The sequence below is a fragment of the Acomys minous genome (genome assembly GCF_964271855.1).
Source record: "Acomys minous genome assembly, chromosome: 4".
Lineage (NCBI taxonomy): Eukaryota > Metazoa > Chordata > Mammalia > Rodentia > Muridae > Acomys > Acomys minous.
The window spans coordinates 102,270,921-102,293,839 of NC_140486.1; the positions used below are offsets into that span (position 1 = coordinate 102,270,921).

Sequence of the window (22,919 nt, forward strand, 5' to 3'; positions counted from 1 at the left end):
TTACCGATGATCACCTAACTAAATGGTTTTTTAAAAAAAACTCATTAGAAACACTCTTCTAGACTGTGTGAGGTTGGCCCTGGAAAAAGCATTTATTGTACATGAGAGAAGTCTATATAATAGGACCATCTTCTGGAAAATGCATTTGTAATGTGTAACCCTAGGCTGGGGAAGCACTGGAAAATTTAAAGGGCTAATTCTCTGTAATGGGATACTATCTGTATAATTAAATGTTAAGGCCCATGTCCTACATTTGGATTAAAAGTGAAATGTTTTCCAATACTTACAGTCCCTTGGAGGCCATTGGCTTAACCCATCTGAGCCAATGACATCAGAGGGAGTGGTCTGTGTTGACAGATGGAAAGTACCGTGGCTCTCCTCTGTGTGTTTAGGCCACAGTGATTCCTGGGCATGCTCCAGAAAGGACATTGTGAAGATCCATGATGAATTTGCACATGTAAATTTTTAGAGTTATTTGCCCCCTAGAATGTAGGCAAGGGCGTTGCCTAGTTTGTTTGTTTGTTTGTTTGTTTAGTGCTTTAGCAACAGCCTCTAGAGTAGTGTCCAGGCACATAGAAATAATCAATACTTATTTGTTGAGTGAAACTATCCTCAACTAAAGTCCTACTCAGGGCTAACTTAGGACATTGCTTCATAGATGAAGCATAGAATCATAAAGTTCCATAGCCCAAACCCACCCACACGCCAGCCTCCAACTCAACTCTGCTGTAAGTACACTGGTTTCTTTCTTTCTTTTGAGTTAAAATACAGACAGTATAATGTGAGCTGTTTTTTTTTTTCTTACTCCCACATCCCATGCCCTCTCCTTTTCTGTCAAATTGTTGATCTCTAGCATGCATATTAAATGGCTTGCGAGGTAGTGTTATAGAAACAAAATAAAACAGCTAGAGGAAGACCTGTGCCCTCTTGGCACCTATTAGTGAGAAAATCAACTGTGCTGCTCTGAAAAGGAATATCCCAGCATCTTGGAACAACACCCACAGCAGAGCTTTGCTTTCCTTCTCACCTTCAAATTTCTACATCCCTGAAAATCAAGTCTAAGGGTCTCCTCCTCAGCTAGGCCTGCCCAGCGCCCCCTCCTTACAATAATGTCTGTTCATTTCATATGGCTCTTGTCTCCCCTGCACCAAAAGTATAATATGAAACTGTAAAGCTGTCCATTGTACCACAAGTGGAGAAGCCCTGGTTTAAGCTCTATACCAATGAGATGATAGAACAGAAATAAGAATGTGGGAATGGACCAGTTCCCCTTGGTGGGGTGACCTGGTGGCACTCAGAGGAAGGGTAAGCAGGCTACCAGGATGAGAACTGATAGGCTGTGATCACATGGTGGAGGAGGAGGTCCCCTTCTGTCACAGACCTGGGGGAGGGGAATAGGATGAAAGAGGGAGGGGGGGGGAGAATAGGAAGATACAAGTGAGGGGATAACAATTGAGATGTGATCTGAATAAATCACTCAAATTTAAAAAAGAAAAGAAAGAATGTGGGAATGGGGTACAGGCACTCAAGCAGCTAATCTGTCACTCTCTCCTCCCCAGTGGCAGGCCATCTCCCTGACGGTCATCGAGAAAGTTCAGATTGCAGCCGCCATCTTGGGTTCTCTCTTCCTCATCGCCAGTATCTCTTGGCTCATCTGGTCGACCTTTAGTCCCTCAGCAAAATGGCAACGCCAAGACCTCCTCTTCCAGATCTGCTATGGGATGTACGGCTTCATGGATGTGGTGTGCATAGGTGGGTCTGGGGGCTTGTCTCCATGACAGGTGATGAGCTACATGGTAAGGAAATGGTAAAATCCCTCATGGTTCTCTTCTACTTAGAGGCCAAACAGAGAAGCACTGGGCTTGAGACCCATGATCTAGGTTGAGACCATAGCTTAGGCATAACAGGTGGATGGGAAGGAAGAATGGGGCAGAGCAAAGAACATAGACTGAAATCACCAGCAAGCCAATCGGTCTTGCCCAGTTAAAGACAAAGATGAGGCTTGCCTCTGAGGTAGGGAAGACTAGATGCTGGGTTCACCTGCCTTAAGGAGCGAGTGGAAGGCTTCTTCTCAGTTACATGCCCTACAAGCCATAGCACAAGACGTCTAGATAGCTAAATACCCAGAAGCTGCCGTGATGTGAATTGTCTTTTTATTTTTCTGTGTGTATGTATGTACATGTGGGTGGATCACATGTGTATAAAGGTTTGCACATACATGCACATGTAAGTGTGCCTGGGCACAACACATGTATTTGGGGATGGGGTCAGAAGATAACTCTGAGTGTTGTCCTCAGGTGACTTCCATCTTTAGTTTGAGATAGGGTCTATCATTGTCCTAGAACTTTTCCACGTGTGCTAAATGAGCTGGCCCATACATTCCAGATATCTGCCTATGTCCACCTCTCTCCTCATCATGTCTGGAATTGTCGACACGCTACCACACTTGGATTTTCACATGGACTCTGGCAATCAGAACTTAGTTCCTTACACTTGTAAAGCAAACCATCTTATTAGCTAAGCCATTTCTTCTGGCCCCTGACTTTTTCTTCTTCTATAGGCCTGTTCTAGTGTCCCAGCTTTCTCTAATCTAGTGGTTTGCAAAGGATGTGTAGGGTCCAGGAGCCAGTTTTTGGGATGCTATTCCAAAGCCTCACCCCAGTTTCACATGAGCTTCTGGGTTTTTCATTCATTCCAGGTAATATTTTGGTAGATGTTTGGCTTTGATGTTTTAGGGGAAAGTTAGAACCCATTCTTTTAATTCCTACATCTCCCCCTACCCAATTCTCAAGTCAGTGTTTCTGCTCTTTTTCACCACAGTTGGTGGAGGGCTGGGTCCTTTTTCTTTCAACAGATGTTTGTGGCTATTGACAGAAAAGGTTTGCCCCATGCAAATGAGGAAGTGTAAATGGCCCTAGTTATTCTGAGTGAAATGAGGCTGTTTAAAACCCCAGCCATGCTGGACGTGGTGGTACACACCTTTAATCCCAGCACTTGGGAGGCAGAGGCAGGCAGATCGCTGTGAGTTCAAAGCCAGCCTGGTCTACAAAGTGAGTCTAGGACAGCCAAGGCTACACAAAGAAACCGTGTCTCAAACAAACAAACAAACAAACAAAAAACCAATAAATAAACAAATAAATAAAATAAAACGCTGGCCATACAGTCTCATCTGGAACATTCATCTCCCCAGGCCACAGTCCTAGGAACATAAAAGTAGCAGAGTGTTCGGCTTTGACACTGGTGTGTTACATCAAATATGCTACACTGCTCTGTTTGTCAGGAAGGCATCTACTAGCTATGACTTGGCTGAGACGGTGGTGTGAAATTCTTTGGGGGTCATTTAATATTAGACCTAGGGACTATCATACCGATTGTAGAAGCCACGTACCAGTAATGGCAGACCTTGTGTGTTCATCAAAGCCAATGTTTTTTTTTTTTTGTCTCTCTATGCTAATTCACTATATCAACCCTGGGGACAAGCTCTATTTTTCTTATTATTTTCTTATTTTTTTTTTTTGTCTCTCTATGCTAATTCACTATATCAACCCTGGGGACAAGCTCTTATTTTTCTTATTTTTTCTTATGTGTGATCTTGAAAGGTATATCTCAGGCTAACTCAAGAGGAGAGTAGCATCTTAGGCTACTCAACAGTAGTAACTGAGCACTATTAGTCAGTCCAGTGCTTTCTCAGGACAGGCTGATGGATCCCAGAGAATGCTGGGAAGTGAAATAAAACAGAGAGTGCCGTGTAACCGAGACAAGGAATAGGAAGTGTTGAGCAGAACTGGGAGGTCATAAGAAGATTCCTGTGGTGGCTGTGATATGGTGGTTGTGATGATGACCAACGGTGACACTGGTGACTATAAGGGTGAAATTTGGTATGAGTTGCTCTTCCTTTGCAGTACTGTCCCCAGCGGTCCAGGTAACACTGCGTGGGTGGGAAAACGTAGGGGCTTTCTGAAGGGAGGATCAATTGGAAGCTGCCCTATCTACCAGGGATGTTACTATTTTTGGTTCCAACGCATCACTCAGCTTCACTAGAAAGCAAACTTGGCATTGATCTGAGGAATTCAAGATGAAAACTCAGGCTTACTTCTGCCAGAGAGCCCTCAGCGCGCCCCTCTTGCACATGCTCCTAAGTCCAGGCTCATCCCTCGGCTCAAACGCTAATGAGGTCCACAGTGTCATGGCAGGGTCAACCTGAGCATAGTATTCGAAGCCCTAGAAATGTGGGCTGGGAAAAAAAAAGTTTAGTAAAAGAATCCATATGCAAGGTCCAGGCATTATGAAGCACCTGGATAAATATGTATTGTTAGGAGGAAAGAAAATAAGTCCAGCACAGCGTTGGCTCAAAAGGGCTAAGACAAGAGTCAAACCATTTGATGCTCTAAGCGTCTGGGTTTCTCTGTCTCTCAGACACCATGACCAATTTGTTCCCTAAAACAGGTAAACGACCTTGGGTGGTAAAGAATATGAATACCCATTAAATGGGCAGTTGTTTATGTCTAGATCTTTTGACATGTTTTTACTTTTCTATTGGAGTAGTGCAATGAGTTAGAGTTCAGGATGGTGGGGGCAGGGGACTGTGCAGGGAGAGTCCACTGGAAGCCAAGAGCAAACACTGTTTACTGCTTGTGAAACCAAGTCTGTCTCATTCATAGCTGTATCCATCCAGCTGGCTTTTGCGAGCATCATTTGTCAGAGAAAACCAAGAGTAATGATTCTCTCAAGGAATGGTCGTTAGGTCTCATCAAAGGATTTGGCTTGAAGTGGTTTCCAGGGTCTCTAGATTCCCCATCGGATGCAGCCTATCTTCAGGGTTGAGGTTAATGACTTTGGACGTGAGCATATCAATGGGCAATGCATTTCATAATACAAACTGTCCCAGAAGACAAAGCATTTCTTGGGTTAGAGTCTTAATCTCCTAGACCAATGCTTGCTACTATTAAAATCAAATGTAAGTTAATGAGAACGCAGCAAACCACCAAATCCCTGGAAAGAGGTGATGAGGGTACAACAACTCTTCAGTGATCAAAGGGGTGAGTACTGTGACCATATTTCACGGGTTGATCAAGACTCAGAGCTACTGTATTCTAGGTCATACGACTAAGCAAACAGTGGAGTTGAGGATAGGACCAGAACCTCTGGCTTTAATTCCAAGGCATATTCTATGGCCTATTTTATTTCTGGTGGCTCTATATGAAATTATATGTGCTGGTTAGGGATGACACCTAACCCAGTAATATTGTAACACAGCAGGCTTGAAGGGATGCAGAACGAACCCAGTCATAACCACTAGCAGCAATCAAAAGTTCGCTAGGCTCCATCTGTTTCCAGTCTTGTGTTTGGGATTCAAGAGATCAGCCATGGTCACACCTTTTTAAAAGTCTGGGCTGGTTTTATGCCAACGGAGAAAGAGGCTTTAGAAATTAGGGTGAAATTTGGACAGCCTATGATATCCTCTGGCAAAGGGTCTTTTGGGTTAGGTAAATCTAATTCTACTGATTAACATGGACTTGGGAAATCTACTTATTCACACACAAATATTACTGAGAGGGCATTGAACACACGCTCATATTGAGCATGAGAGGCATGGGTTCTGGTGGGTCTTACATCTCATGGAGGGAAGTGATGGCTGACACTGAGAAATCAGAGCTTGGGTTGAGGTCTGAATACAGACGTGAGTCCCAGAAAGAGGAAACTGGGTCAGAGGGGTTTTGGATGGCTGCATTCATCCATTTCTTTATTGCATCCAAATAGCATTTACTGGCATCCTTCTGTTTTCCCCAAACCAAGAAACAGTGAAAGGGAGATGGAGATATATTTGTCCAAGAACTCAGCCTCTAAGCACATGATAACTCACTGTGTGTGTGTGTGTGTGTGTGTGTGTGTGTGTGTGTGTGTGTGTGTGTAGGGGGTGTTGTCTGTGGGGGTTGTCTATAAGAAAGCAATGAACTCTCTTGAAAGAGACTTGCTGAAGGAACTCTACCCTTAAGCTAGTTTTAAATGAGAAATCAAAGGTTGTCCAAAAGAAGGAGCATAGTCTAGACAAAGCAACTAGTCTGTGTAGAAACACAGAAAGGTGAAAGTTGAGCAGGTTTATCTGGCAAAGAACCAGGACAGGAGGTTGGCAGTGAGCAATGAGTTTGGGGGAGTTGGCAGAGGCCAAGGCCCACGGGGCCATCAACCATGTGCTAAAAACCCCAACATTCTGATGCTGAGGATGTGGGAACAATGACAGAATTTTCAGACATAGATTTTTAAGCCTATATGTCTAACAACTATGGGAAGGATAGGTCGAAGCTGGGCAGGCTGGAGGTAGGAGGGACTGGCTGAGAAATAATACTCTAAGCAGGAAACAGAGACAGAGGGCAAGAGGTGTAAAGGTGGCCTTGAGGTCCGCATAGCCTGTGGACTGGATGGACCGAGGCAGGCGATCACTGGAGCCAAAGGGATCCAAAGATAGGCTTTGGCAAAAATACAGAAAAACAAAAAGACCACCCTGAGCTTAAAATACAGGTGGGGTCAGGGGGGGCGATGACAAGGCTGTCCCCAAACAAGAGTCTGCAGTCACGAGAAGCAAGTCAGTGTAGACAACAGAGATGAGAAGGCGGCACCAGGGAAGGTTTTTGGAGCCTGCGGGTGGGGCTGAGGGGAGAAAGGCCTTTCATAGCACACAGGTAGTTCTTTCCTGTAAGGCAAAGGAAGATGCTGAGGGCCGCGGGCCAGACCTGCAAGCGCTGCCAGGGAAGAGAAAAGCTTTTGTCTATGCCCAAGAGTCTGCTGAGAGTTGAGTGGAATTTGAAGCAGATTTGGAGGTCCACAGGAAGAGCTGAAGCTCTGGGTTCGATGAGTTAATGTAGCGGGGGGGGGGGGGGCGGGGAGGGGGTTCAGAGAGGAGGGGTGCTTTAAGGACTGATGGAGACAGAGGAACTGAGTCTCTGATGTCAGAGCGGTGAGGTCTGGACTGGCAGGAGTGACAAGATGGAGTGGTCTAGGGTCCACATCCACACTCACTCAGTTTCAGACTAAGTTGTGCCCTCAAGTACAACCTCTCTCTGCTTCCTGTTCCTACCCCGTGAAGCCTCCTAACAGTAGCATCACCAGAAATTTGTTAAGAGGACTGAGGCAGAACATGTAGATGGTGGGTTCTCAGAACTATCAGTGACCAGGGTAGGAAGGAGATCAGCATGCAAAGGTTTGCCAACTGTAACTGCCATCTGAATTCAATCACGGCTGAGACAGGATCAGAGCCGAAACCTGGCTTCCCGGCATGATCTCCTTTTTTGTTTTTGTTTTTGTTTGTTTGTTTGCTTATTTGTTTGTTTGTTTTGAGACAGGGCTTCTCTCTGTAGCCTAGGCTGTCCTGGACTTGCTTTGTAGACCGGGGTGACCTCAAACTCACAGAGATCCTCCTGCCTCTGCCTCCAAATTGCTGGGATTAAAGGCGTGCGCTGCCACGCTGGGTGACAATATGCTTTTATTTTGAGCAGCATCTTTTCTTGAAGGTTCCTGGTTCCATTACACACTCACCTTCCTTCACCAAGATCTAATTATACCTTACGGCCTTATCTACCTGCCTCATCTTCCGTCATCTCTAATGATGCTGTCTGTGTAGCTGAAGTTGACAGAACCTTCCAGCAAAGAAACGGGGCATTCTCTGCTCCAGTGGGTCACGTTATTAAGACTTAACAAGAGAAAATTAATTAAGGGCTTTGGCACCAAAGATAATTTTTAATCACTCCACAGACCTGGGAGACTGACCATCAAAAAAGTTAAGCCTGAAGTCAATGGTACAAATTTGAGAATGTCACCCTCATGTATATTTGTCACTTGTCAGTGGAGTAGGAAAGGAAGAAGAATGTTTTTTGAGATTATTTCCAAACCTTTAAAACAATGGAGCAGTTGTTAAAAGTATAGAAACAGCTGTTGTCATAGTTTCTTCTCTGTGTGGTCGCTTGAGGCCCTGTCCTGTGATGTGTAGATATCTAACCCTTATCCTTAAAAACAGGGATTTAACTGGGAGTCAGAGAGGGAAAAATTGTATTTTTTTTTTAATCTAATTTTAGGGCCAATGAGATAGGTCAGTGGATAAAGGCACCCTGGGATCCACATGGTGAAAGGACACACACATATACCTACATACACATACACACACATACACACACACACACACACATGCACACACGCACACAGAGAGAGAGGAGAGAGAGAGAGAGTCTTAATTTTAATTCAAATTAACTCATTCTGCGTAGAAATGACTCCATCTATCAAGTTTGTTAATCTCCTGCTTAGACAACTGGACAGAGAGAGGAGAAGACAGCCTGGTCCAACAGAGTCTAAGAAACTAGACTGGTCAACTGCACTTCTATGGCCTTGGGTGTACTTTCTCTCTACAAATGTTTTCTTCATCTAGAAGATGAAGATAGTCTCTGAGATCCTCCCATCCTAGGATCACTTAGGAGTTACTTACACCATAAACTGATGGTGTTCTTTAAAGTTAACAATGGCGGCTGTAGAGGATGCCCAATAATGTTGGGCTGGGCAAGAGAGGTATCTGCCTCATAAATGGATGAGAGGGTGCTTGGTCTATATTCTGTTATCTGCAAGTAGTTTGTTCAGTTTCTGGACTGATGTTGACTCCTATCTCCCCACCAGAAGCTCCCCTGTACACAGTCACCTCTCTGCACAGCCAGGCTACTGGATGTACCGAGAGTGAGGATGATGAGTTTAGAAGAGATTTTGCCAAGTGAGCACCATTTGCAAGGAGGTGCTTCACTCTTCCAGACACACACACACACACACACACACACACACACACACACACACACACACAAAGCCCCAAGTATTTTAGGAACACCTCCTAGGGACTGTTCTCAACATCAGACAGGTTCAGGAATGATGTGTCTGTCTACTGGTGGGCTTGTGATAAACACACCCACCCAGATAAATAACAAAGATCCTCAAACCAGTTAACATGTTTGGGGGACACCACGACACACACCATCAAGCCACAAACTGCACCTCTCTGAAGGCACATTTGTTAGGGAGAGTCAGGAACCTACTTCCTCCAACCATCAGTGGTTTGGCCCAGCAAGGTTCTGGAGCAGTGAGAGGCCCAGGGACCAAGCTCCTCCCACTCTGTAGCTTCATGATCTTTAGGGTTTTAAGCCTTTTGCTTCTATTAGAAAATTGCTGTACCAAGCAAGGACAATGCATGCAGTAAACCTAGAACCCCTATCCAGATATAGCCAATGGAGGACACATTCTCCACAACTGTGTAGAGAGCAGGACTGACTCGGACATTAACTCTGGTGCCCGCTATTTAACCACTTTCCCTTGGTGGGGAGACCTGGTGACACTCAGAAGAAGGGTAAGCAGGCTACCAGGAAGAGACCTGGTAGGCTGTGATCTTATACTGGGGGACAAGGTCCCCTTCTGTCACAGACCTAGGGGAGGGGAAAAGGATGAAAGAGGGAGGAAGGGGGGAATGGGAGGATACAAGTGAGGGGATAACAAGTGAGATGTAATCTGAATAAATTACTTCAATAAAAAATAAAATTAAAAATTAAAAATAAAAGAAAACTGATCACGAATAAGGCAGGCCCTCCTCTAACACTTTTCATTCAATGCCTTTTTCTTTTTTTCTTTTTATTATTATTATTATTAATTTATTCATATTACATCTAAATTGTTAGTACATCTCTTGTATCCTCCCATTTCTCCCTCCCTCCCACTTCCCCCGTACTCCCCTCCCCTATGTCTATGACTGAGGGGGACCTACTCCCCCTGTAGATGCTCATAGGGTATCAAATCTCTTCTTGGTGACCTGTTATCCTTCCTCTGAGTGCCACCAGGCCTCCCTTAAGTTGGCCTGACTCTGTTCACATTCACACCAGGGATCTGGCCCCTCCTAGTTCATAAAGGGAACAGGAAATGCCACTCCCTCCCAGCGGCAGCCGTCTATGGAGGGAGGGAGGGAGGTGGTGGACCGCTGGCCATCTCTATCGCTGCAAGCCCACCCCTCTGAAGGACATGTTCTGAGCTATGATGGTCTGATGGAAGAAAAACACCCTAGTTCCCAAATATCATCTGTGAAAGTCTCAACGATTTTTAAAACCCAAGTTCTCCATGGATACAGAGTATGTCACTTATTTTTGCATTACTGTAACCAAAATGCCTGTCAGAAACAACTTTAAACCGGAGATGTTTGTTTCGCCTTAGGATTTTGGCTCTGCCGTAGTCGGTTCCGTCAGGGAAGACACTGAGGTGGGAGTGACTATCCGCCAAGGTGGGAGCACGTGGCGGAGGCTTGTTCACGTGGTGGAGGAGGGGAAGAGTAGAGAGTAGGCTGGAAACAGGGGCGAATATAAACCTACAAAGCCTCCATCCGCCATGACCTACATACGCCAGCCAGGCCCCACCTCCTTATGGCTCCACAGCCTTCAGAATAGCACCAGAAGCAGGGGGCTGAGATCTCGCGGGGGACATTTCAGATTCAAACAATAACACAGAGTTTTGGTATGTCTGCCTACGCAAACAACTTTTCAAATGTGTAATAACATATGTGAAGCACAGCCTGGCTGTGCCTGGGAAGCATGTCTCTCCAGAGAGCATGAGGTGGCTTTGCCAATCTGGCGTCCCCAGCTGTACCAAAAATAGCTGGCTATATTTACTTATGTATTATTTATGTAAGATGAAATCAGTGATATTTATTTAATAACGATGATAAAATAATAACTAGCATTCATTATGCATTGTGTTCTAAGTACTGTGAAAAGTGCTCCATATACAGTAGGGGTTATTTTGTCTGTTTGTTTGTTTGTTTATCTTTTTTTAACCCATGCAACTCCATGACATGTCTGCTATTACAGTGCCCATCTTCCTGATGAGAAAACCAATAATGGGAGGTGACCCTCGCAGGGCCTTTTATCTAGCACACAATTTCATGTTGGCCACTGTTAAAACAATGCATCGCACATTTTCAACAAGAGATCTTATTAGTAATGCTAACAGAGATTGCATATAAACATACACAAATTAAAAAAAAACAGTTACTGTCTCCATAGTTGTTATGTCTATGTGAGGTTGTCATCCTGGAGTTACAGACAGGTGTTAGCTGCCATGTGGATGCTGGGAATTGAACTCAGGTTCTCCAGAAGAGCAACCAGTGCTTTTAACTGCTGGGTGATCTCTCTAGCCCTGACCCTCCCCCTTTTAAACTGCTTCATGTCAGATAGTTGGTCATGGTAATAATAATAATTTTAAAACTAGCATAGAAAAACCTTCAAGGGAAAAGGTTGTGCTGCCCAGAAGGCCATGCTGGTGAGAGGGGAGGCCTCTGGTCTCTCTCCAATGACCCATTTCACGTGGCCTCGACGTTGATGGTTGCCAAGTGCAGCACCCAGGACTCCTCGCCTCATCCGGTCCCATAAAAACTGTGAGGAAGGGAACACCAGTTCCAACCTGCTGATGAGGAACTGAAGCCCACAGTGAGCAAGCCCTTCACGGAAGCCAGAAGGCTTGTAAATGTCAGACACAGTATTACTCCATATATGCTCATTGGCAGGTGAATTGACTCTAAATTGTGAGGACCAGTGGTCTTTGGGGCTAGGAAGTGGCCATTTCTACCATTGCCCTACATTTTAACATCTGGCACTACATGTGTAGTGTGTGTGTGTGTGTGTGTGTGTGTGTGTGTGTGTAGTGTGTGTGTGTATGTGTAGTGTGTGTGTGTAGTAGGTGTGGAGTATGTATGTGTGTGTGTGCATGTGTGCACTCATGCATGTGGAGGGCAGAAGTCAGTGTCAAGTGTCTTCTTCAATTGCTTCTCTACCTTATTTTGTTTGTTTGTTTGTTTTGGGGTTGGTTTGCTTTTGGATTTTTGAGACAGGGTTTCTCTGTGTAGCCTTGGCTGTCTGGACGCGCTTTGTAGGCCGGGCTGGCCTCGAAATCCTAGAGATCTGTTGCCTCTGCCTCCCCGAGTGCTGGGATTACGGGCTTGCACCACCACACCTGGCTGTGCTTTTTTTTTTTTTTGAGACAAGGTCTCCCCAAGTCTGTACTGGCTACTTAGAAGTGTGGGGATCCTCTGTGTCAGCCCCCTCAGTGCTGGGATTATGGGCATTTGCCATACATCTTTTCCATGGATGTTCAGAGTCCAAACTCAGTTCTTCATGTGTGCACAGCAAACACTCTACTAAGTCTCTTCCTCTTCCTCCTCTTCTTTTTTTAAAAATAAAAACGTAGCCAGGCAGTGGTGGTGCACGCCCTTAATCAGGAGGCAAGGGCAGGCGAATCTCTGAGTTTGAGGTCAGCCTGGTCTACAGAACTCACTCTGGGACAACCAGGGCTACACAGAGAAGCCCTGTCCTGGGAATAAATAAAATAAAATTTAAAATGCAGCAGTGGGCAGGGATAAGAACTTATCTAGACAGTGCTGCTCATTTCTAGCCCACACATGTGTCACCAGAATCGCCTGACATCTCTTTGAGGCGCAGGTTCTCGGGCGTGGCCCCAGGCCTTCCGAGCCAGGCTTTCCAGGGACAGAGCCAGGAATCTGTGAAGTACTAAGCTCCCTGAAGGTTCTGGAGCACGCCTCAGTTTGCAAAGCACTATCTTAGAGTGGGCAATGTATTTTTATGTCACTTAAGCCAGGACACTAACAAGAGATGAGGGTGTGGAGGGGAACCCTGGGTCACTGAAGGGATTAAAGGCTTCCCTTCTTTTTTGTTGTTTTGTTTGTTTGGTTTTTGAGGGGGTTTCAAAACAGGGTTTCTCTGGGCTCACTCTGTAGATCAGGCTGCCCTCGGACTCACAGAGATTCACCTGCCTCTTCCTCCCGAGTGCTGGGATTAAAGGCTTGTGCCTTCTTGATCAACTTGGCTTGAGCTGTTGTTGCACAACTGGTGAGACCCAGGAACCAGTGTTGTATGAGGCCCATGGCAGGGGCTCAGAGACACGGAATGGCCACTCAGAAAAGACAATCTTGGGTTAAGATGTGTCTCTCTGCTCACAAGAAAAATCCCATGGTCAAAATGCACCAAGGGAAGGTTTTTTTTGTTTTGTTTTGTTTTGTTTTGTTTTGAGAACTCCTTGTTGCTATGGTTATAGGGTGTGGAAGAACTATGCAGATGAAACTGCCCACTCATGGTGGCCAGCCTTCTTTGTAAGCAAAAGGCCATTTTAGCAGAAGATAAGGATAAAAGGAGAGAGAGATGATAAAAAGAAGTGTCTAACAACCTATAGAACCTATAACCCTGTGAGAGGGAAAAGCCCCAAAGCTGGAAACACTTTAGAGAGATGAAGTGTCTACTCCCCTGAAACTGGATTTACCACAAAATCAGCCAAGATTTGGGTGCATTGCAAGTAATTGCTCAGTAGCTGTTAAATGGCATAGAACGATGGCACTCGGAGGAAGGATAGCAGACTACCAAGAAGAGACTTGATACCCTAGCATCATATTCAGGGGGAGGAGGTCCCCCTCAGTCACAGTCATAGGGAAGGGGAATGGGGTGAAAGCAGGAGGGAGGGAGGAATGGGAGGATGCATGGGATGGGATAGCAATTGAGATGTAATATGAATGATTTCATTTTTCAATTAAAAAAAAAAAAGTACAGCAAACGGCATAGAACATCCCAGGAAAGGACTCAGTAAGAATTTACTACCTTTTCTTCTCCCTTCCCTCCCTCTGTTTCTTTCTTGTTTGTTTTTGAGACAGGGTCTCATAAAGCCCGGGTTGTCTTCAAACCAACGATGACCTTAAGCTCCAGACCCCTCCTGCCTTTACCGGCCCCATGCTAACAGGCTTGCCCACCAGGTGTGTGCAATGCTGGAGATCAAACCCAGGGCCGAGCACACACCTGGCAAGCATTCTGCCAGGAGAGCTACATCTTCACGAATAGCCCTCCTGGCTCACCCGCATTCAGCCCCTTGCCCAGTTCATAGGCATTCTTGCCCCCTCATCCTTCTTCGCCAGCTTGCCGACTGCCTGCGTCGTCTGCCCTAGCAGATGAGCCCCAAAACTCATCTTCCTTGTTTTGAAAGAATTCTTCCGTGCAAGGAATCAATAAGTAATTTGCGAAGCAGGAGGTGGGGGAGGGGGCGGTGCGCGCTGAGGGGAGTGAATGTGAATGAGGTAGTTTATGTTTTTCCAACTTTTTCGAAATAAGTGTTATCTAGAAAAGCAGGTGCGCTCTTCCCCCCACCCCACCCCGCAACCACCTATCCATTAAAATGGTTTAATTACTGCCTGAACACTACGCAGGCAATTAAAAGGCAGTATTCAAACCAAAAATTTAAGGCACCCTCTTCAATCAGAGTCAAGCTGTCTGATAGAGAAGCTAATTAAGAATAGTGTAGATTCCAGCCGGAACATTTGGGGCCTCAAAAGCCCCAGTTCTCTGTGCCCAGGCCCACGGTCCTCCTTGGTAAGTCTCTATGATGTTCCTGGTACGGCATTGGCTATGGAGACTCAGCCAGAGCCTGGGGTCTGGAGAAAGGCATGAAGCAGCCTGCAAACAAGGCATATTGGGCAAACAGAAGAACAAATGCTCGTAGGCACACATTTAAGGGTTACAAAGAAGTAATGGGAGTTGGCACCTCTGTGTCCAGCACCTCTCACACTGGGTAAGGGGGGGACCACAGGGCGTCTTTAGGAGATTATGTTCACTCTAAGACTATTGGGGCAATTCAGATGTCTGTGTTTTCCTCCAGAGTGATAGTGTTTGCCCAGGGTTAGGAACCAGTGTGCCTCCCAGTGAATGCTTGAAGCTGCATAGAGAGAAATGCCATTCCAGGAGCTGCCGGGCACTGGCAGAAGTGGCAGTGGGTGGCTGATCTTTTCTCCCAGAGTCTGCATTGAAACAGAAAAGCTTTGATGTGCTCCCATCTCAGACTTGTGCTGTAGTGAGGAGGTGACGGTGGCCAGTCCATGATGCTCCTAAGAGCTGGCTCTTGCCCTGGGGTTTCCATGGCTGCAAGACAAGTCCTGGCTCATAGCCAGTCATCTACTCCATGGCCATCCGCTCGGCCCTCAGCCTCTTCATCCTATGGACAATCATGCTCTTCTTGTTTTGTTCATTCCTTCTCCTAGCCTCTCCGTGGTGACCTCTGGACAACAGGGCAACATTAGTGATTTGGCTGTGTATTTCTTTCATCGGAGCAGCTGTCCTCTGAGGACACTGCTTTCCTCATAGCTGACTCTATGGTGGCTTTGCTCCTCCATCCTTCAGAAGCCCTAGCCCTTTGACGCGCATCTTTCCTTCTCTACCACCTTTACCAGCTGCTGGCTGCACTCACTGACCTCTCAGGCCTTCGTGCAGATCACTCACGCTCTTTCTCACCAGCCCCACCTTTAGCGTCTTCACACATCAGCATACCCCCTTCCTGGAGGGATCTTGGACATGTATGTGGCTCCCCCTCCTCTTGTCTCTCTCTCTCTCTCTCTCTCTCTCTCTCTCTCTCTCTCTCTCTCTCTCTCTCTCTCTCTGTGTGTGTGTGTGTGTGTGTGTGTATGCATGCGCACACACATGCTTTATTTATTCCTTTTATTGAAAATGGATTTTTTTTCCCTCACACAATATATTCTGATTACTGCTTCCCCTCCATCTACTTCTCTAAATTCCTCCCCAACTCCCCTCCCATCTAGACACACCCACTTTCTGTCTCTCATCAGAAAACAAACAGGCTTTTAAGGGATAATAATAGCATATAACAAAACAAAATAAAACAAGATAAAACAAAAACCATCACACCAGAGATGGACAAACAAGCAAACAGAAGGGAAAGAGTCTAAAAGAAAACACAAGAATCAGAGACGCACTCATTCACACACTCAGGAATACTATAAAAACACTAAATTGGAAGCCGTGATACAATGGTTCTCAACCTGTGGGTTGAGACCCTTTAGGGGTTGAAGGACTCTTTCACAGGGTCACCTAAGACCACTGGAAAACACAGATGTTTACATTATGATTCATACAATTATGAAGTAGCAGCAAAAATGTATTTTATGGTTGGGGGTTACCACAATGTGAGAGACTGTATTAAAAGGGCACAGCCTTAGGAAGGTTGTGAACCATTGCCATTATACACACACACACACACACACACACACACAAACACATATACATGCAGGCCCTGTGCGGGCTGACTCAGTCTCTGTGAGCTCATATGAGCATCAATCCTATTGACCCAGAGGGCCTTGCCTTGTTGGTGTCCTCCATCCCCTCTGGCTCTTACATCTACCTCCTCTTCCATGGGGTTCCCTGAGGCCTGAGAGGAGGGATTTGATGGAGACATCCCATTTAAGGCTGAGTGTTCCAAGGTCTCTCATTATCTGCATAATGCCTGGCTGTGGGTCTCTGTATTTGTTCCTATCTGCTGCAGGATGATGGCTGGTCCTTCTGGGTCTGGGATACTTCACTCCAGATGGTTTTCTTCTAGTGTGGTTTGTTTTCTAATGCAGTTGTGCTCCCTCAAAATTTATCTCCATCTGTCTTAGTTAGAGTTGCTGTTGCCTCATCAAAACACCATGACCCAAAAAAAGCAAGTTGGGGAGGAAGGCTTTATTCTGCTTACACTTCCACGTCGCTGCTCATCACCAAAGGAAGTCAGGGCAGCAACCTGGAGGCAGGAGCTGATGCAGGGGCCATGGAGGGGTGCTGCTCACTGGCTTGTTCCTCATGCCTTGCTCAGCCTGCTTTCTTATGGAACCAGGACCACCAGCCCAGGGAGGGCACTACCCACAGTGGGCTGGACTCTCCCCAGTTGATCACTAATTGAGAAAATGCCTTACAGCTGGATCTCAAGGAGGCATTTCCTCTACTGAGGCTCCTTCCTCTTGGATGACTCTAGCTTATGTCAAGTTGACACACAAAACTAGTTCATATACCATCCAAGACCTCACATACCCTATTGCCATTTGGGCTACCAGTTAGATGGTTAACAGACATCTTAAACTTACCATAACTAACATGTGACTGTTAATACTGTGGTAAGTTGCAAAATGGCCCCAGAGACACACAGGGCTTCATTGTGAAACCCTGAACCTTTTGTGATAGGACTTTGCAACAATGGTTATGGATTGAGCATCCCAAAGTGAGGAAATTATCTTGAGTTATTCAGGTTGACCCTTGGTGTGATCACAAGAGTTCCTGTTAAGAGAGAATCCAAGAAAAGAGTCTGATGACAGAAGAAAGAGGGCGGAGTGATATAAGAAAGAGGGAGAAACAATGGCCACCTCTAGAAGTTGAAACGGTAAGGAAATACTCTCCCTCCAAGCCTTCAGAAAGGGTAGGCCCCAACGATGTCAGCACGTTAGCCCCATGAGACTGACCCCAGAACTGTGAAAGAACATATATGTACCATTACAGGCCACCTAATACCTGCTGGATGTTTGCTATGGCAGCCATAGTGAACTAACAGTCACCATCACAACACAGACCCACAGGGCAACGCTGGGACCACATCTACATCTCGGCCAATGGCACCGTCATTATGGCGGCCAGAACCTTCAGACTTCTCCAGGTTCTTCTCGGTGCCCACAGCTCACCTGTCAGCAAGTCTGCCAGCTCTACCCGCAACATACATCCTGTGTCCAGAGACTCTCACTCACTCCACCGCTATCTCCCTAGCACGGGTTACCATAGTTTCCAGCTTTGATTACTGCGTCACTTCTTGCTTAATTTTGGACTTCTGTACTTGCCCCTTCTGGGGCACCAGTGAATTTTTTCTTAAGAGCAAATTTGTCAATGTCATCCCGGCTTCTAAATCTCCTCAGGGGTTTCCCATTATACTGTCATAGCTGGGGCTCAGCCCACCTGTCCTCCTGTCTCCACATCCACATACCTGCACTGTGCTAGGCATGCCAGCCTCAGCTCTAGCGTGGTTTCTTCCGTTCCCGCCTCCTGGCTTATGCACTTGTATTTCTCACCAGGAACGTGTTCTCTCTCCGGATCTTTGCACATATCTCCCTTTCTCAATTGAAGCTTCAACTTCAACTTTTCTCTTCCTATGGCCTTTCTCTCCCCTCCTGCCAAAACAAGACCCCACACGCCCATGGCCAAGGGCTATGCAACCCCATTTCATCTTCCTCCTAGCATGTTGCCACACAGGAAATGGATTGGTTTTATTCGCACATCTCATATGGGCCTCTTGGCTTAAATGTAAGCTCTCCGGGGTCAAGACTTCCTGTCTCAGGCATAGAAGGATCCTGAGTGCTTTACACACAGTAGGCCTACAGTTGATATCCATTTGCCTTGTTGCCGCATGTGGCTTATTCCCCCTGGTTCCCACTCTGCATTTGGCCAATATAAGTGCGAGAATGCTCGCTCTGCCAGAGGGATTTGTATTTCGGTAGCATCAGCTGTGCGAAGAGCTAGAGTGAAGTGTCAGATGTCATTCGGCAGGACCAGAATGACCACAGGGTTTTGTTTATGTTGCCTTTTTAAAAAAGTGCTAAGCACAGGGTGTCATGGCTATGTAATACAGGGAGGAAAAAATATTTATGACTTAATTGGGCAGTTTGAATTGTGTCAGGCCAAGATGGGGGGTAGGATGGATGGAGCAGAAGTAGATGAGGATGTTTCCTGCAGATCCTAGCTATTTGATGACCTTTTCCCTTCTGGTAACTCATGGAGCCTGGGGACCTGGTGGTGCTCTGGGATCGATTGTGTGGCTCAGAGCTGCAAGGTAGATTTTGGAATAAAACCAACACAGTGAAACCCCAGCCTCCCCCAGAGCCTGTCTATGCGGGTTAAGGAGGTGGTGGCGTTGTCCCACAGCCCTTGCCTTCTTTGTTTAGCTTTTGTTTCCTTCTCTTCTGGCTAGGACTCATCATCCACGAAGGACCCTCGGTATACCGCATCTTTAAACGCTGGCAGGCTGTAAACCAGCAGTGGAAAGTGCTGAACTATGACAAGACAAAAGACTTAGAGGATCAAAAATCGGGAGGCAGGACAAACCTACAGACTTCCTCATCTGCCCAAGCCAACATCCCGTCCACAGAAGAGGAGGCAGCCAGCCTGCCCGCCCGTGAAGAGGGCCCCACCAGGGCTGCCAGCCACCCCTCAGGCCCCGTGTCCCAACACCACTGTGCTTACACCATCCTACACATCCTGAGTCACTTGAGGCCTCATGAACATCGGAGTAGCCAGAGCAGCAGCCGAGAGCTCGTCATGAGAGTCACCACAGTGTGAAAAGAGGCCTGGGAGGAAGGCCAAGAACGTACACACCACAGGAAAGAGGCTGGGCCAGGAGAGGCCCAGGAAGCAGGAAGAGCAGGCAACAATTCAGCAGTGGGTGGGCTTCGAGGGAGGCAGGAGCAGAGGGGAGCTGTGGGGAGACTGCCCACACAAACAACACCCTTCTCTGGAGAGCCACAAGTAGCAAGAAACCCAGCAAGGGGTGGGCAGAAACTGGTGGTGGGTACCTGGGGTACCCGTGGGTGTAAGGACAGCAATCTCTCACAGCCTTTGGTTTGTTCATCCCTGTGTGATGCTTCCTAGCACTAGATACAACAGGGAGATAGTGGGGCGCTATGAGCTGGTACTCCTACCACGTTTGTTGGGGGATTCTACACTTTGCAAAATTCCAAGTGACTCAAACGGCTTTGCGGACCCCCAGGAGACAGTTCAGGAAGGGAGTTGTGGGTATGCCAGGCCAGAGATTTGGGGCTGTGTCCCGCTGAAGGGACTTTCTTAGCTGTAACTACAAGTGTCACGTGAGCTCAGAGAACGCTGAGATTTGGAGATGGGTATCTTTCTGTTTCCTTATTTATTTTATGGTGACTTGGCTCAAAGACGTTTACAGGACGGGGGGACTCACACACATACATGTAGAGAGAAGTATAGACTTCTCATGAAGATCTGAGAAGCACACGCCTGTTACTGTGGCATCGGCTTTCCAAGTTGTCAGGTCAGGGATGCTTTTCCCCCACTACTGAGCCCTGCCCACAACCAGGATAACCTAGTGCCAGGTCCTTTCGGCCTTGGCATTCGCACAGGACAGTCACTCACACACACACATACATACACACATGCACGCACGCACGCACGCACGCACGCACGCACCAGGCACGCAGACCCTCCCTCCTGGGTCTGCTGCAACGTAGGGTGACACTGGCCTGTGTATCTCAAGGAAGGAGTAACCACTAATCTGAGTATTCCCTGCTGCTTGGTACTGGTCACCTCCCTGAAGAGGCAGTTTGCCTTGTGCTCAGTGCTATGTGCTCCTTGGTCCTTCTCGTGCAGCCAGGCACACCAAGGAACCAGTCCAGGGAGCACAGTCTTAGGAGCCCACCTGTGTGTTCCGGGACCCTGCCAGGAAAGGCCACTGGGTGGTCACCTGCAGAGTTTCTTACTGTCATTGCACAATGGACACGTCATCCTTGGGTATTAAATGGATACTGTCAAGTACTTTTTTAAACTAGTTTTTAGGGTTTTTTTTAAAACTCTCTGTTGTTTGTAATAATCTCTTAAAAGCTTGGAAATAAAATTTCTTTCCCTACCAGTCGTGTCCCTTTTCTGAGGTTTGTTTGTTTGTTTGTTTTTTGTTTTGGCTTTTTTTTTTCTCCTTTCCTCTAGTAAAATCCTGTTTTCTTTATCTGTTCTGTACATTTCCTTAGCAAGAAGTAGAAATGTTTTTATTTATTCTTTGAGAATACAGAATCTAGGGCAGACAGGTATGCTGCCATCAACAGCACCCATGTGTATATTGATACACAGGTACATATGATGCATGTATGCACATGGTATATGTGTGTGTGTGTGTGTGTGTGTGTGTGTGTGTGTGTGTGTGTGTGTGCGCGCGCGCGCGCCTGTGCCTGCACCAAAATAATGATATTCTGGGCCTTTTTTCTTTTCTTTCTTTCTTTCTTTTTTTTTTTTTTTTTTTTTTTTTTTCAGGGAGGGGCAGGCTTCTGAGCAAATGAATCCCATCAGGCCAAAGCAGGAACTACTCCCAAGCCTTCCCCAGGATACAGCACAAGAATGTTAGAAGTACCAGAGCTAGAAAGGTCTCCAGGGAACTCCAGGGAACCCCGCTGGGTCCATTTCAGAGAAGTTGAGTGACTCTAAGGAGGCAGGTGTCGGGTCAGGTTTCTTTGAATATTTTCCTTTGAGGGTCAGTAAGCAGCACCAAATCAGGGTCCCAGGGAAGGTGTGGGCAGATCTCAAGTAACAAAGATGGCTCCTTTCTTAGGGTTGATAAGCAGTCCAATAGTACCATCAGTGGAACATGGCATCGTGCATTAGCCATTAGTAATTGTAGTTGGAGTAGATGCTAGCAGGAGGTCCCTTGCTGGGGAAATACTTGGCAAAGATTACTTCCCATAGAATCTTACAATCCCAGGACTTAGAAAAGACACACTGAATGAAACCCAATGCTACAGATCAGCTGTCTTGATAAGGGTTGGAAGGGCTGCATCTCAGTTGGTAGAGTGCTTGCCTAGATGTGCGAGCCCTGGGTTCGATGCCCAGTACTGCATAAACCAGGCATGGCATCACATGCTTGTATTCCCAGCACTCAGGAAAGAAAGGCTTGAGGATGGGTAGTGCAAACTACATAGGCCTACCTGGGGATACATGGGACATGAAAACAACAATGAAAAGTAAAACAAAAACCAACCAACCAAACAAACAAACAAAAAAACAAAACCCCACAAAATAAGGGTTTGGGTTTTCTGTGTGGTCTAGAACAGGTCATTTAAACTAAAACATTTATGGAAACTGTGGCTTTCTTATATGGATGATTTTCTTTCAAAATAGTGCTCAAATATAGAGGACTCTGCATAGCATTAGAACTACAATGCTGTGATTCTCCTGTGAGTCTCAGGTCACTTCAGCATCTTGCGGTTATTAAGGGATTTAAGAATCATCATTCTGAAAGTATTGTGCTGAAAAAGATGCAACTGACGAGAAATTCTCTTGAATGCTGGATTATGTGGTGGCTTGATGACGAAAGCTCAAGAGAGAAAAGTCTTGTTGATTGTTATGTAATCAGAGCCCACCAGGGCCTGGCTCATTGTGATGTTCAGGAGAGTCTTCTGAATGAATGAGGCAGTGCTGGGGGAATATGGATACTCCCTCCCCGGAACCTGGGCGACATGACACCCCTTCTTTCAACATATACTCTGCCTGTCAGGCCAATCACAGGGTAAGAAGGAAAAGTCAGATTTGTCTTTGCCCAACAGGATGGTAAATTCCTTGTGCCATAGAGGACAGAGTATATCGGTACCATGAATGGGACAAGACGCCTCCTAACATCTGAAGGTCCTACTCTATGCAAAAAGGAAAATTAAATGTTTGACATATGTCAATCAGTATTGCAACAACCTCATCAAATGACGCCATTGCTATCTTCATTCTACAGATGTGGGCACTGAGGCAAAGAGAAGTAACCTGGCCAGGGGCGACAGCTAGTATTCCCACCTGGGGAGTCTGGCTAGACCCCTAGCTACTCTGTCATTATGTTTACAAAACCATAACTTCCTCCAGACAGTCAGCAGCACAGTAAGAGAGACCCCCACCCAGCTAGCCAGCCAGCCAGCCAGCCAGTACACAGAGGTTGTGTTAAGTGGGACTAAATAAAAATAATCTTTTTGTCTCCCATAGGGGAAAATGCAAATTTTATTTAAAAAAATCAATTCCTGATGTTAGCTAGATAATATCATTGTTGAATGGGAGCTGGTATATATATTAGAGAATTAATTATGTCTGGGAACTGGGAGATTTTGAAAGGGCATTAGGTATAGTTAAAATATACTTTCATGAACAAATGGCTAGGTTTTATGAGGGTTCTAAAAAAAAAAAAACCTATCTAGACCTAGAGTTTTGGTTTTAGTTCCCAGTGACAGACAGAGTGCCAGGCTGAGGCTCCTCACCACAGTCACATCACGTTGGAGGGCGCTGCTTATGTGA

At 46.2% G+C, this 22,919-nt stretch overlaps 1 protein-coding gene across 1 annotated transcript in view; it reads left to right on the forward strand.

The window, feature by feature from the left end:
• Window positions 1-20,508, forward strand: part of MARCHF4 (membrane associated ring-CH-type finger 4) — a 110,733-nt gene extending 90,225 nt beyond the window's left edge. Inside the window, exons 3-4 of the mRNA XM_084779490.1 lie at window positions 1,560-1,752; window positions 18,832-20,508. Coding sequence (XP_084635616.1) covers window positions 1,560-1,752; window positions 18,832-19,199 — 561 coding nt within the window. The 3' untranslated portion in view covers window positions 19,200-20,508. The remainder of the gene's footprint in view (window positions 1-1,559; window positions 1,753-18,831) is intronic.
• Window positions 20,509-22,919: the final 2,411 nt, after the last annotated feature.